Source organism: Malaya genurostris, chromosome 1 (genome assembly GCF_030247185.1).
Source record: "Malaya genurostris strain Urasoe2022 chromosome 1, Malgen_1.1, whole genome shotgun sequence".
NCBI classification, from domain to species: domain Eukaryota; kingdom Metazoa; phylum Arthropoda; class Insecta; order Diptera; family Culicidae; genus Malaya; species Malaya genurostris.
The window spans coordinates 43,316,178-43,333,220 of NC_080570.1; the positions used below are offsets into that span (position 1 = coordinate 43,316,178).

Sequence of the window (17,043 nt, forward strand, 5' to 3'; positions counted from 1 at the left end):
TCATCAAGCCATTTTTTGGTATCGGCGGCACTTTTTTTCATCAAAAAGTAGTGTTTCATCAACACACGAAATTCCTTTTTTTCCATTTTTTCACAATAACAAAAGTAGCTTCACTCAAAATGCAATATCTCACAAACTAATAATCAGACAGCTGTCAAATTTATACACGTATCTTTTGAAGGTTGGTACTAACTGAAAATGGTATGGATTTAATTCTAGTGGCGCCCTCTCATAGAAACGATAGGAACTTTTCAACCGACCTGTTATACCCGTCCGTCGTTGTTCTAAATTCTGCTTCAGTTCTTTATATGAAGAATTTCGCTTAATTTAGAGACCTTTTTCAGCAGTTTCAACAGTCTTTATAATCTGATAATCTTTAATTTGGATCTGCCGCAGATATTATACTACTGCTTTAAAAATGTAAATGCCTACCAATGAAAACCGTTCAGAAAATATGCATATTGTGAAGGTATTTGAGAAGTTCGAGTAGTATCGACACATATGGTAAGGGTATATCAATGAACCGGAAGTCGACATCTTGGAATTCAGAATCACCTCAAATATCATTTTCCAACATGTACTCATCAAACCCGTACCAAAAATACCCATATTCTGATGGTTTGTAACGAATATCGATGAACCGGAAGTTGCAATCTTGGAAATTGATGCGACTTAGAACATCCTATTTCTGCAAATACTAATAGTTTTTGCTCCATAGTTATCCATTATATAATACATATCCAATAATATTCATAAATAGGGAAAACTTACGATGAAAATTACAAATAACGTAAACTTTTTTACGTCATAATTCGATTTACGAAGTCCCGATTATTACGTAAACGGAGGTTTGGGTGTATGACAAGGGATTCGCAGTGAATATTACTATGGGACTTTGCCACAGAAATAACTGCGTAATGGTAGAGGTATTGGTCCAATTCATGATGCATTCAATTTTTCCATTCTCCCTCTAGGAAGTATTCATTTTATATATCCTATCGTTTTTCGTAATTTTAACATCACGTATTTCTCTGTTTTTGTTTCGCTGTAAGCTATAAAAAATTTACTATCTACTACTTTCAACAAAGACCACTCTCTGTCATAAAGTGAACTGATAAGCCGGATGGATTTTTGCCGACAATATGTGATATTTTATCCGTGATCGAATGTCTCCCGGTAATATTGGTTTTGTCGGTCACATGTGGTACTGAAACAACATTTCTGTTCCAAAATATATTTCAACAAACAAATAAATAAATAATGCTTCATCGTTCAAACAGGGATGTACAAAAGCGTTGGAGTTATCACAGGATAGATGCAGAGGAAAATTTCAGGTACTGTAAGAGTGAACTCGTCCACTGACGAAGGAAGTAAGGTAGTGAGGCATTCGGGTAGGGTTCATCTTACAACCATCGTCACTGATGAGGTATGTGCCCAGCATAAGCCATTTCGTTGGCATCCTTCTGTAAGTTACTTTCCAATCCTTTGGTAAACGAATCTATGAAACCGTCGAAAGTTCTAGCCCAACCCGAGCTGTACGTATCCAAATGATGCTGAGGCTCCGGGGGATGTGCAACCACCTCATATGTTACATGTTTCTTTTGCAGCAGTTTCTTGATTCCAATAACACTGGCAAGTAGTAAAGCCAACTTGCTGACCAGCAGAGCCTTACCGACTAGTAGAGCTACTCCCTTCAGGACAAATGCTCCCATCAGACCACTTTTCATGAAGAACGCCATCAGAACGGGAAGGTAGTGTTTCATCTTGCCCCGACCTTCCTCCATCAGCTTTTTGGTATCGAGCGAGACACCGAAGTTCAGTTTGCCACCCTCATCGGATGCCACCACGACGTCAGCCGACCGGAAGGCTTTCCACTTCACACTGCGACTTTGGATAAACCGCCAAATCTTGTTAGCCACGATAACGCTCAGTTTGTGGTCATCCGAACTGCTGGATCGGCTCAGCACCGATAACTCTTCCGAATCCTCGGACTGGTCGGTGTCAGTTCTGTGGGGGAGAGAAAAAAATCAATGAAAGTATAATAATTTTACGGAGCACAATGCGCTCGAATGGTGGGAGGGTGGGAGTTTAGATTGAGTGCCGGTCATCCGAGAAGGCGATTTTTCACGACTGTTTTAATTATTTATTCTGAAAAAGGATGAACTGAAAATGATATCCCGCCACAAGCGTTGAATTGTATAGCACTCAAAATCAACTTGAACGTCAAATTATATATCATCTTTTGTAATAAAAAAAAACAACATTTGATTGGAAATAGTCTTTAAAGTATGAAAATTTTCATCCGAAAACAATAATAACACTATCATGTGTAGCTGGACTGATTGCAGAGTAAAATAAAAGATTTTTTGCTTAGCTTCCAAGTAGATCAAAATTATTTCGTACTAAATTAAAAATGCTGGTACGAAGTCACAAACAGTTCCATCAGATTTTACGAATTACAAACCTGGATAGGTCAATGTACAGACATCCATCAATAACCCAACAGAACAATTTTATCATTCAATTTTTTTTGAGAAAGTAGACGGGTTTTCCAATGCTTTTAATATCCCTAAATCATTGAGAAGCCATTTGACAAAATTTCTCCCGGAAGTTAGAATATTTTTGAGGTCGTTGTCTACTCATTGGCCATTCAAAAATGTTGATGGATAATTAATCGTTACGGATTCATCACTGGGTTACAGAGGAATTGCAGAATTATGATATTCAAACTAGATTCATCCAAAGTACTATCAAATAATCAGAGAATAGACGCACTAGATTTATACTAAAAGAATATGATTTATGGGACAGTCAAAGAAATTTGAAAATTTATTTCATTTAGTAAAAAAATTTAAGAGCATTTTTCATGTTAAAAATTATAGTGATTGAAAAACTTTGTGGAGTGTTTCTTCAGGGAGGAATAGAAACATGACTATTTGACTTTGATAGGAAAGTTTACCAGAATTCGGTCCCTTCGCAGAATTTTGCCCCAGGAAAACACTCCGAATGATAATTCTGTTTATTCTGCCTTTTTTATGGTGAAATTTTCAGCTGCTTCTTTTTTGCATGTTATGACCATTTTATAGGTCTAGACAAAATCTGCATGAGCTTATAAGATGTCGTTTGTTTAAATTATAACAAAAGTTTCTTGAGCAGAATATTGTTCTACATGACAGGAGAAAGTATTCGTCATTTTTTAACTGGGGAAACCACCATTTACACACCTCGAAAAAAAAACCTGTGGTTTTACATCTTATTAGACATAAATGGTGCGTCGCAGTTCACGCAAACTTACGTCGAAGAACATTTATTATTATGTCTAAAACTCCATGACATGAACTCAATTGAATAAAAAATATGAATACTGAAAGCGGCCGCCGCGACGGGAACCGAGAATCATTGGGTCGTTCGGCTGATCCACAAAAGCACAAATCTGCTTGGTTGGTAACAGGTGCATTTAAATTCGTTACAGTCGAAACCAGTAAAATTCATGCTTATCTAACATTTAGTCATTAAAAATAAAATTTTCCGTCATTTGATGAATTTGTCTTTATGAATTACATCGTCTGAGGGATTGAGTCACCAGTAAAAGTCAATTTTTTTTTGTGTGTACACACAGTTAGAAAGATTTACATTTTAATAAATGCATATAAAAAGAGCGTCGCGATTTACTTACATTTACAATTCAAAGCATGTAAAGATAAGTCATATCATTAACTTCACAGTTGCTTTAGCAGAAGCTTACATCGACACAGACGCAAAATTTAATTTTACATGTTATTAGATGTAATATTGTGTCAAGAAATTACGGAATGCTTGAATTTACGCTTGACTCAAGCATGTCGTAATTACTTCGTTGATGATACAATGTTACATCTTTTATTATGTAAAAATAAAATTTGCGTCTCTATCGATGTAAGCTTCAGCTAAATGAACTGTGAAGTTAATGATATGACTTATCTTTACATACTTTGAATTATGAATGTAAATGAATCACGACGATCCTTTTATGTGCATCTATAAAGATGTAAATTTTTCTAAGTGTGTAGTCACCGTTTATATACATACACACACTCTAAAAAATGTTGAATTTTACAGGTGACTTAATTCCTCATACGATGTAATTCATAAAGACCTAATTTGTCAAATGACGGAAAATTTTATTTGTAATGACTTAATGTTAGAATAGCTTGAATTTTACTGGTTTCGACTGTAACTTGCATTCTGCTAGCAGGTACGACTGTATGGATTTAAATGCACCTTTTACCAGCCAAGCAGATGCATGCTTCTGTGGCTCAGTCGATTAACAGACGTACTAGCGATCCAATGATTTTCGGTTCAAGAATTTCATGCATGGAGTTTTAGACACAATATTAAATGTTCTTCGACGTAAATTTGCGTGAACTGCGACGCTCCATTTATGTGCATCTAATAAGATGTAAAATCACAGGTTTTTTTTAAGTGCACACCTAGAAAAAAAAAATCATGTAAATTTACGTCTTCTGAGACGGACATATTCAAGCTACAGTTACTCAAACACATATTTAATGAATTCTGACATGTTTTTAAATGTTGAAACGTGTAAATGTACACGTCTGCTTGAAGAGCTGGATATATTTGACACAGATTTACGAAAAAAAAAAGTTTGGAATACGGGATAATTTTGATACAGATTTACGTCATTTTTGTGTAAGTCAGTCATTTTACGAATTACGTTATTATGAATCAAGTCATATATGGATTTGCATCATACGTAAATTTAACAATTTTTTTCTGTGAAGGTCTATTGTGAACTGAAATTTTTTCAAGAAACTTGTGTTGTGACGCATCGACATCTGGAACAAAACGAACGACTTGTTGTCAAATATACTTAGTGCGACTTTCGCCAAAAGCTTTTGATCCGATATTGGTGGATGTCTTTTCGAAGAAATTTCATCAGCATGATGGATCTGATTCGTTTCCAAAGGCACACGGAGAGGATTAATCTTGAAATGAAAAGTGAACGAATAGTTGAATCCATATCTCCTTCGTATCAGGCTTGTGATTGATAAACTTTGTACTTTCGGAAAATACATTGTTTGCCATTTTAGATCTAGGCTTTCTATTAATTTTCCAATCAACTATAAAAGCATTTGTTTCAAGCGGATGGAATATTATTCCTCTTGAGCTACTGCACGTGGATGAAAATTTGTTCCGTAGCTCGATCATTATTATCAGTGTTGGGAAAAAATCAAAATTTCGAAAATCGTGACTGAAATTTATCACAAGTGATTTTCAGACAAAAAAAAATCATCGATCAGAAAATTCACAGCAAAAAAGTTCTGAACTGATTTTTTTAATACGAGATTCTCACTGAAACTGATTTCGCATTGCAAAAAAATCAGTTGTGAAAAGTTCACTAGCGAACATTCTGCTCGTTGATATTTAAGAAAAAAGTTCGCACAGTGAAAATATCTGATATGATTCTCGAACAGAAGATTCTTGGGAAATGAATTTACATAGTCGTCAAATGTCAACCCTTTGCAGAATACATGATGAATAAATTCGCCGATGAAAAACAAACTAAGCCTACCTGAAAATGTTCTGTGTGCGTAAGGTAGTTGATAAGTGAATCAATAGTGGTGATGTATTTGAAATTTATTCGGTGCTACCGTGGTGGTGAAGCGATATCAATAATAAAAGCAGCAAGTGCTGTTACTAATAATAGTTATAATGATAGTAAAAACAATCACAGAGCATGTTATGCTGCTGATGAAAAATATTACCCAATTTATAACTTGAATATCGTACGCAGAAGTAACAGGGGCGCTGGTTATCGCCGTGCGAATTTAAACCCGTCTTGCGCAGGCGTAGCATTTGAGTATTTCAGACATTATGACAATGCTGCGCTCCTGTTACTTTCATGAATAAAATTCATGCTAAATAGCGTTTTATTCGGTTAAATCTAAATAATGCAATGTAATAAGTCAGCTGGAATTCAAACAGCCTTCCCTCGCTATAATAATTGTTTGTAAAAATTGTAGAAATTTAGCATCGAAATACCATAGGAGGACTCTTCTCCCTTTCGATTATCTCTTTAGTGATATTTCTGTGGGTGAAAATTCATCATTCAGTTCCGCTGACATAAAAAATCACTTGTGAACTTCGAGGCTCTGAGTTTGTTGAAGAATCTCGGAAGTGATTTTTTCAGTCCGTGAGTTTTTTTTAAATATCTTAAACTGATTTTTTAACGAGTGATGCTGAAATGAACTTTTTCTTATTATGATTTTCCCAACACTGTGGAAGATCTGAAATAGAACTGAAACTGAAGCAACCTGCAGTCAACTTCTAAGAAGCTTCTAAAATACATTGCTCAGCTTCTACGCAGTAAGAAATAAAGTTCACACGGAATTTGTTTTGTACTTTTAAGTTGCTAAAAGTTCTACGCGTATTCTTACGTAGCGAGAAAGTTCTCACGAAACTTGCTCTGTATTTCCCAGCTGTCAAAAGTAACCATAAAATTTTCTAAAGTAAAAAATTGTTCCTCGCAATCAAGCTCTCAAAAGTTCCGCGCTTAATTCTAAGCAAGAAGCTAGAAAGTGGATATTTTCAGTTAACTGTGGAACTTTTGGAATCCTATTGACACATATAATTCGTTCAAATTGTGGCTCACACTTTGTACAGTAAGCAGGGCTCATTAGCCACAGGTTCAAGTCATGCTTGTCAATTCCATTTGTTTAACAAATAACGTTTCTCTTATTTGGGTCATGTATGGAACTACGAAATATATAATATTCATAATAGATGCTGCGCAGATTAGGCAAAGAAACAAAGCTTGGTAAATCGGTAATGAATATAATTTTGATGGTCTATCGGAGAGCCTTAGGATTTAAATCTACAATTTCGACAAACATTTTTTTCTTGAAACCGCGTTTGTCTATGAGCCAATACAGTTTGAACCCAAAACTTCGGCAAGAATGAAAAATGTTTCATAAGGAACTTATTTGGATTAAATTACGGCAACAATATCATTGCTTCGTAAACACATTCTAATGAACATTCACACATACCACTCATAGTTGTCAAGCTGGACCAAATGATTGTTCATTATATGTCATATATGTTTGACAGCATTTTTTTATTGCTTCACCTTCTCTTCATACTGTAGAATGCCCCGCTAAAAATTAACAACTGACTATTGAACCATTACCTCGTCTGCAGCAGTTCAACGTTTTCCCCCAGGCTTATGCTGGACCTCTTCAGGATTCGATTCATGTAGGTTACCAACTTCAGCATCACACATGAACTGTTATCCTTCTGGGTACATTTGGCTCCTAGACGTTTTATAAACGAATCCTCGAGAGTGGTTTTACTAGCGACGGTAGGTACCTTCACGTGCCAGGATATCCATGAATTCATGCAAGAATAATTCGAACAACAAAAAACAGAAACAAAAACACACCATTAGTATCAATTCAATTTTTATCACTGACCGTTTTTTTTTCAAATAAATTCTTTGGCTCCATTCGCCACGATATGTACCACATGATTGATTGGAGCACTGGTATCGACTGCAGGATTAGCATACGAGACGGCAACTAACACGCAAAGTAGTAAAAATTTGATCACTTTCATTGCGGTCCTTTTTTTTTATTACGAAAAAGTTCTTCAACTGTTCTGTTCACGTCACCATGAATTTGTAGGAGAGATCTGTCATACGAAAGAAAAGAACTAGATTCAAATAGCACCCGACGTCACATAAGTCAGCCACAGTAATCCAACTCAACACATGCTGATCCTGTACTCACAGAAGCAAAACTGAGCCCCATGATTAGTCTGTCGTATTTATAAGCCTTCGTGACCCGCGCGACTCATCCCACGGCTCCCAGCAGCTGTCCGCCTGTTGTTTTCTCGGCAGAAGATCTGCTCCGGCCAAATCTGCACAAGCACACACCAGGGTGCAATCAATCGGTTAGCTCGGGAAAAATCGCGTGCACAATGTACGAACATGACACTCAACTTGTTTCGCCTCGGCTTCGCGGGCCATCGGCTGGCGTGCCCAGGCCAGTAATTGAACCAATAATTTTTCTCGATCGTCCTCTGTACCACCTCTCTCGGCTACGGTCTTGGACCGGTAGGAATGTAGGAACCTGCTTTTCTGGATTTAATGTGAAACTAAAAGTACAATCGCATCGTTTTCTGCCTCAATGGTGCTGCCGATGGTGACACCAGAAAGGAAAACCAGTCACGGAGCGGATGAGTTTATAGGGTGTTTTCTCTTGATGCAATTTATGGTAACTCGGAAAAGCCGATCGGCAAGTTTCGCATACAAAATGAGAAGACGTCGGAGTTTGTTGTGTTCACATATATAGATCGATAATGGCTTTGCCGAAGGATTAAAATTTTATGTAAAAGTTCACTGACACTCGGTAGGAAAGACAGCCGAGTGGGACTTGATTCAACACAACTTTTCCTAGTTAGTATAGTTATAAAAAATGCATTTTGTTGCTTTGCTAGTTTTTACGAATTTTTTGCTCTATAATCTATACACACACAAACACAAACACAAACACAAACACAAACACAAACACAAACACAAACACAAACACAAACACAAACACAAACACAAACACAAACACAAACACAAACACAAACACAAACACAAACACAAACACAAACACAAACACAAACACAAACACAAACACAAACACAAACACAAACACAAACACAAACACAAACACAAACACAAACACAAACACAAACACAAACACAAACACAAACACAAACACAAACACAAACACAAACACAAACACAAACACAAACACAAACACAAACACAAACACAAACACAAACACAAACACAAACACAAACACAAACACAAACACAAACACAAACACAACACAAACACAAACACAAACACAAACACAAACACAAACACAAACACAAACACAAACACAAACACAAACACAAACACAAACACAAACACAAACACAAACACAAACACAAACACAAACACAAACACAAACACAAACACAAACACAAACACAAACACAAACACAAACACAAACACAAACACAAACACAAACACAAACACAAACACAAACACAAACACAAACACAAACACAAACACAAACACAAACACAAACACAAACACAAACACAAACACAAACACAAACACAAACACAAACACAAACACAAACACAAACACAAACACAAACACAAACACAAACACAAACACAAACACAAACACAAACACAAACACAAACACAAACACAAACACAAACACAAACACAAACACAAACACAAACACAAACACAAACACAAACACAAACACAAACACAAACACAAACACAAACACAAACACAAACACAAACACAAACACAAACACAAACACAAACACAAACACAAACACAAACACAAACACAAACACAAACACAAACACAAACACAAACACAAACACAAACACAAACACAAACACAAACACAAACACAAACACAAACACAAACACAAACACAAACACAAACACAAACACAAACACAAACACAAACACAAACACAAACACAAACACAAACACAAACACAAACACAAACACAAACACAAACACAAACACAAACACAAACACAAACACAAACACAAACACAAACACAAACACAAACACAAACACAAACACAAACACAAACACAAACACAAACACAAACACAAACACAAACACAAACACAAACACAAACACAAACACAAACACAAACACAAACACAAACACAAACACAAACACAAACACAAACACAAACACAAACACAAACACAAACACAAACACAAACACAAACACAAACACAAACACAAACACAAACACAAACACAGACACAAACACAAACACAAACTTTGCTTCTGCAAATAACACATAACACATGGGCTGAAAAGTCCCCAGTCTGACACATAGATGGCACTAGTTTTATTACTGTTACATTTTTTTCAGATAATACTAATACTTTGTTAAAACTTCATGATATCCTATTTATTAGTTTGTGAGTTATTGTGCTAGGAGTGACGCTTCTTTTTTATTTTCAGAACAATGGATCAATAACAATTACGTGTTTTAATTTTACACTGTTCTGTTGAAAGTGAGTGCCGCGTTGCCCACTGTTAACCAAAAACGAGAACGTGTTGATGATTTTGAGTTCTGTTTGGCCATGTTTAAACGTTACAAACCGGATTTTTTGCATTGATATGTAACAATAGATAAAACATGGATTCATCACTTCACTCCGGAATCAAAACGATCGTTATCCGAGTGGACAGCAACTGGTGAACCTCGTCCAAAGCGCTCGAACGTACAACAATCGGCTGGAAAAGTGATGTCCTCGGTATTTTGGGATGTGCGTGTTGTAATATTTATCGACTATCTTGAGAAAGAAAATACCATATCAAGACAACGCATCGTGTCACATGACATTCAAAACAATGGCCAAACTACATGAATTGAACAAATCGAATTACTCCCACATCCACCGTATTCGCTAGATTTGGCTCCCAGCGACTACTGGGTGTTCGCCAGATTACGTTGATGAATAAAGTTAATTTTGAAACAAAAGAATCGTTTTCTCTTTGCTAGGTCCGGAACTTTTCAGACCATGTGTTAAGTGTGTGATACCAAATTTTCTTCTGATATTTTGTTGATATTAGACTAGCACAGCAGATAATTATTTTCGAAATTCGATATCTAGCGATTGTAAATTAGCTGGCAATTCGCAAGAAGCAACGTTCTTCATCAAATTCAGTACAGACCTGTTGACGACAAGTTTTGACACTTTTTTCCAGTCTATTTCAAACTGTTTTCGGCAGTCTACGTCAATGTCCACAATTCTTCAATTTGTCGAGTTTGGTTCGTTCATGTCTTTTGGAACGGAACTAACATTTTTACTAGTCTACCGTTGATTTCAGGTGAAACACAAATTCAGACCAGAAGACAGATGGGTCCTTGAGGTTAGATAATAGATAGATAAGAACAGCGATATAAACATTGCTCGAGTGGCGAAGTCTAACTGTAACCACTAATAGCTTGTCAGATCAAAGTTTTCTTAACAATTTTTTCGACTTCAATCGATATTTCCGATTGGTTTAACTCTTAAACTGCTCAAACCGTTTAACATTGTGACCCCAAAAAAGCAAAGTTTTGACATTACATTCCTTTTGTGGAATTTGGGTTTCAACAGACTTCGCTGTCGATTCTTAGTGTACAGAATCAATGCATGGCTAGTACTACGATCCTACTGGCAATAAGAATCCTCCCAAGGCGAGGCTCGAACATACGACAGCTGGTCCTTCATCAATTCAGTGGAACTTCGTCGTGGATTTCTTCTAAGACGCCAATTGACAATTTCCACCATGGCAAGTGTCATCGCAGTACCTCTACATGCTGCCATCATACCTTTATTTGATACGTCCGCAGTTTAATTGCCAAATCTTGTGCAACAAGGAAGAGAAACTATTTTCAGGAAAGTTTGTGTGTCCAAAAGCATATTCGGATAACTACCCAAACCATGGAGTTAAGTTGCTTGTTCGAAGCGATAAATTTGCATGAAAGATATCTCCACACTGTTTCTAGGTTTTCTAGGTAAGCTGTAGGAACTTTGCGTTTCATAGAGACAGACTAATTTATAGTTATATTAAAATGTCACTCTTATGAAGAGACAGGAAAATCCCAGAAAGCTTTTCCATTTAATTACTCAGCTCAACCCGAAATTTTGTTGATGGTACCATTAACTCTATTTATTGAAATTAAAGTTCACAAAACCTTCTGATCTCAGGGTAACCCCAGTTTTGGTCATCAACTTAGTCCATTATCGCGTTTGCAATTTTTCGAACCAACACCAGGAAATAAAACCGGATTATCTTCTTCAAACAGTTCAGCAAACATTTGTCCGTTGAAGCGAGTTTCGTGTCGACCTTTCGTTTTTGTTTTATTCATCCCGCCTTCAAAGCCGGCTGCAGAAAATCTCTGTCGTAGACAGGAAGCTTCCAGCTGGTTACCGCGAAGAAACCATATTTCGAATAAAACTTGTTGGATGTAGTTTCATCTAAGAATATTTCCAGGTTCAAATTCAATAAATCTCCATTGAATTTTTATAATCTGTCGGATCAGTAATCTAGAAAACTGGACTCTGACTAACTTGCAAGCAAGTTCTAATGTCAATAGGTTTTGAATTCTAAAATCGGTAGGTACACGGTCGAACGGTTCGAAAACATATTCAGTTGCCTGGTATATGGTTCTCGCACGGTACGAAAGCTATATGGGTTAGCTGGTTTTGCGCCGAGAGCAGTCTCATCACATACAACCAATGGGATGGATCCTACAAACGGATACCTCCAATAATGCGACCCGACGACCCAAAACAACAACATCGAAGCGAACAAGGACGCAAATGCTACAGTGTGAACTTATGGTAAGTTAATTCTAAACTCAATTCCAGAGACATCCCAATAGCAGACAGCTTTCATGTGACGTTGGTACTACCCATCGGAAGCACGGTACGGTGGCAATTCCGACCAACTCGGCTGGTAGGGGGTGATGATGATGATGATAACGAGCGCAAAATTTATGAACCGGTTCTCCCAGCGGTCGGCTTTGCATCGAACATCGGCGCAGCCCTGAAAGGAAGCCAGGAGAAATCGTTTTTCTTTGGAGTGTAAATTCCAGGCACCGATAGAAAAACAGCTAGCTAGAGAAGCTACAGAAAAAGTCGCCTATGAAATGGTAGAGGTGTCTCATGTCACCAACTTGAAAGCTGACAAGCGAGTTATACCTATAAACCGTACAAAAATGCTTGTGCGATTGAGATTACCCGTCGATAAGAAAGCGATATCGTTTGAATAACTTAGGGTTACCAGCGTGATTTTGTTTAGATTTATAAGGTGAATAATAAAAAGGATTGAAACTTCAAAGTCAATACACTTTTAGAAAAAAGGCGGGTGGGTAATGATAGAGACATAACCGGATGACGTAAATAAAATGTATGGTTCAGTTTCTTTGATGTTTGAGAATCACAAATTTCTGACCGGGAATTTTGGAATCGAATTACTACGACTGAATTCCGAACCTCAATTTTGATGCTAGATTCTAGAAATGAATTCTGAACCTGAGCTCGAGAACTGAATTCTTGAACAATTCTTGATCTGAATCCTGGATTGTTGAATTGATCACTGAAGCTGTGTTGTAGAACTGAGCTCGAGACCAGGATTCTGGTTCGGAAATGAATTCTGAACCTGAATCCAAGTATTGATCTCTAGACCTAGACTCTGGTCTACTGCTGAATTTTAGTTGCAGAGCTCCGGTTCAGGATTCAGTTTTCATCTTCGGATAAAAAAACAGTTCAGAAACTCGATTCTAGAATACAGATCCGGAATTTAGTTCAAAACTCTTTCTGATCTAGTCCCTGAACTCAGTTACACTTCTAAAATTGTGGATCCGAATTCTAGGCCTGCATTCTGAAACAGAGTTGTGAATTTTGGAACTAAAAAATTCTGGCCATGGATTCCGGAAAACGAACTGAAATTAAGATCTGAATTTTCAAAAATCTGGTCTTTTTATTCTAAAACTGAATTTCAGAACTGAACTCCAAAATTAGGTTCTGGGCTTGTTCGCTTATCAAACATTTTAGATAACTTTAATTTCGAGTTACTTGTGGCTATCTCATACTACTGAAACACTCTACCACAAATTTCTGATCATATCTCTGACGACGCGGAAAAAAATATGTTGATTCGTTAAATGAAACAAAGGATATTAACGATCAAAATCTTATCACTTACCTATAAGATAAAATTTGAAAAGGAACTCCATAGTAAAGTAAGACGTACTCACGTCAAAACACTCAATTAAAAAAAAGGCGAGAAAAACTTGCGATAATTTAATAATTAGAATTTATCAGACTGTAAACCTTCACTAAATTGATTATTTTCACTTTCGATTTGCATACACATAAGTTATTCTACTTTTGTAAACATATACAGCCCTTAAAAGGGCTGATTTGCTAATTTTACGCTGTCGTTGATTACTTTTCGGCGTGTTTTACTCCAATGCAAAAATCAGCAGCTGAATGCTAATTGCTTTTGTTTATAACGAGACTCGTACTGCGAACGGTTCATAAAACAAATGCAACTCTTGGTGAATTCCTGATACTGGAACTGAGCTCTGGACCTGAAGCATTCGAAATGATGCACTTGCTTTTCTTTCTGCTCAGTCAACTGCGCAGGCTTGAATGAACCAAATATATCAAGTTCTAATTAAAATGAAACAAAGTTGACGTAAATTTAAGCGAGCCGCAATTTATTAGGAAATGACGGAATACTACATCTATTACCACCTACAGAGATGTGAACTTACAAGATTTTGTTCTCATTATGCACCTAAAATTTACTCGTGACTCCGACACAAGAACTTCAATTCGGATAAGTTGTAAAGTAGATAATAAGTTGCTCTTTAGCAACTCTTCACACGATTCAATCAGTACCATCAAAGAGAGACGGATACCATTTCAGCAACAAAAAACCGACATAGTTCATTTAACATAGAATGGATACCAGTGCGAGAGCAAATTTCTCTCGATGACCCGTCTGAGCATCACGAGTTAGCACGCTGCTGTGGGGATTCTCTCTGAAGTAACAAACGGTCGGTTTTGCGATCCGATTATACACGGGCAATGGATAATTGCGATAGAATCATTTTACTATTGCCGCTTATTTTAACTTTGTATAATTTGTGTCTACGAAAATGTCTGTGAATGCTCCACACCAGGGTTTTGAAATATTGTAACCTAATATGAGAATCATCAAGTCGAATCATCGATTCGATTTTCTGCGATAATTGTCAACTTACGATTCTCTCTTGGTAAATTCCACACAGCGCCGATCATTGCCAGACTGTATATATTTTGTTAAGGGTCGTGAAATACTCAGAGTATTAGATGGAGCGAAGAAAAATTCTCACACGGTTTATGAATTGGGAAGCAGCGAGTTCTTGCAGCACCATCTACCTTGACAATGTTGTATACAATGTAGGAAAATATCGAGCCGCTTTCTGCCAAATTATCGGTAATCACCAACATTGGACAAAACCACAAAATCTATAGCTTGGTCTAATATTTGTCTAAATTTCTGAGAATTCATATCTAGTTCTTGTTTTCGAAGCTAATTAAAACCGACGATAAAAATTGTACTTTGGTTAACCGTCAATCCTCAATATTGCATCTGCATCTCATACATCTCATACGTTTTCGATCCAGATTGCCCCCATTTGACGCTCGAGATCATTTTTTTGCTATCCTGCTACCAGCTTATAAACTTATCTACGACGTTTTATAAATAACGTTCACCAGACCCTTGAAATGATCAAACGAAGGGCATGCATCCAAAACGCGATGTGACAACTCATAATTTGGTAAGAAAAATCGTTTATTGATAAATACACAATCGAGCAACTGTGAATAGTACACTCTAAAAATAAAACGGTCAAATTTTGGTTACACAAATGCCGCAATAATTATCGACTCACCATTCATCCTTAATGCTTTGATGAAACGTTTTCTCATCACTAAAAACTGTGTATCATGGAAAAGAAATTTATTCTTACTCTAGTTGTATTTACGCTTTTTAAAAATACACACGCTTAGAAACAATGAAATTCACGCTTGACGTAAATTCAAGTATGCCGTAATTTCTTCGATGATGATACAATATTACATCTACTCACATGTAAAAATAAACTTTGCGTCTGTATCGATGTAAGCTTTAGCTAAATTAACTGTTAAAGTTAAATATATGACTTATTTTTACATGTTTGGAATTGTGAATGTAAGTGAATCGCGATGCTCCTTTTATGTGCATCTATTAAGATGTAAACTTTTCTAAGTGTGCACACTTTAAAAAAAAACCTGTGATTTTACATCTTTACATTTTACAATTTACGTGGAAGAACATTTAATATTGTGTCCAAAACTCCATGACATGATATTGATTGAAATAAATAAAAATACCGATAAAGCCATCGCCGTGACTTGAACCGAGAATTATTAGATCGAACTTACGTCTGCTAATGGACTAAATCACGGAAGCTTGCATCTGCTCGGCAGGTAAACGGTGCATTTTATTTCATACAGTCGCAAAATCAGTAAATGCAGTGAAATCTATTTTAAATGCAGTAAAATCTATTTCAATTCAAACAATAAAACATCATTCTACTCAACCTGGTCACCCTAAACAGTTCCGACGTCGGAATATCCTTTATGGGAGCACTCGTTCCTTCGTAATCATCGCCGAGAGTTCACTCGGCAACGAATGATTCAATGTTTCACAAAGATGTGTATCGGATAGTTTTATCAGCGCACTGAGAGCAAAACAAGTTTAGGGGAAAAATTTCTTCTCACATGCCATTTTCAGAACAATCGAGCGCAAACCCCAGCGTCCACTTGGGACCGAAGGCACATAACACACGGATAATGCCGTTTGGATGGGAAGAACCAGTCCCACAGTAGCGTATATTTTCACTCCATTTTCAGCACACGCCCGTTGAATGACAGCTTTTCCTTTCAACAGTATCCATTTGAAGGCATTATGCGTATTTTTATTCCAAGTTTAACGATTTTTCTTCACTTTCTTTTCACGCAGCATCTGGTAAACCCGAGGTTCTTCCTCTCGGTGAGGATGATTTTATCATCGTTCATAAATTAATCCCCGCACCGTTCCGTTGACCATACCCGCCAACAGCTTGGCCGAAGATGTCAGTGTATCTTAAGGGGACGATAAAATTTTACCACGGACGGTACTGTGATAACTTTCATTGATAAATAACGAATTGACCCACACCGGAACTCTCTTCTCGGAAGAGGCTCCCAGCACCAGTAGCGGTAAACAGTGGTAAGGCAATTGATTGACGATTTTTCCTGGAACGAAGCTTCGCTAATTTGTCTACTGGAGCTTGTTGAGCAAAATTAAAGTCTCAAATGGATTTCACTTAAGTAAAATATCATTTATTCTCACAAATTGGGTCCATCGTTCGGATTTTGTGATTTT

The 17,043-nt window shown here is 36.8% G+C and overlaps 1 protein-coding gene across 1 annotated transcript; it reads right to left on the bottom strand.

Moving 5' to 3' along the window:
* Positions 1-1,303: 1,303 nt before the first annotated feature.
* LOC131435720 (uncharacterized) lies at positions 1,304-7,773 on the bottom strand. Its single transcript, XM_058603915.1, has 3 exons — positions 7,522-7,773; positions 7,190-7,368; positions 1,304-2,007 (listed from the first exon to the last, which is right to left on the bottom strand). The coding sequence occupies exons 1-3, from the start codon at positions 7,612-7,614 to the stop codon at positions 1,416-1,418; spliced, it is 864 nt and encodes a 287-aa protein (XP_058459898.1). The 5' UTR covers positions 7,615-7,773; the 3' UTR covers positions 1,304-1,415.
* Positions 7,774-17,043: the final 9,270 nt, after the last annotated feature.

Bases quoted from the DNA above. Each gene is read 5' to 3' on its own strand.
- LOC131435720 (XM_058603915.1), bottom strand. From the start codon at position 7,614: ATGAAAGTGATCAAATTTTTACTACTTTGCGTGTTAGTTGCCGTCTCG. The intron at 7,369-7,521 runs GTACATATCGTG...TGGCACGTGAAG, and splicing joins GTGCTCCAATCAATCATGTG to GTACCTACCGTCGCTAGTAA. The intron at 2,008-7,189 runs GTAATGGTTCAA...TCTCCCCCACAG, and splicing joins GTTGAACTGCTGCAGACGAG to AACTGACACCGACCAGTCCG.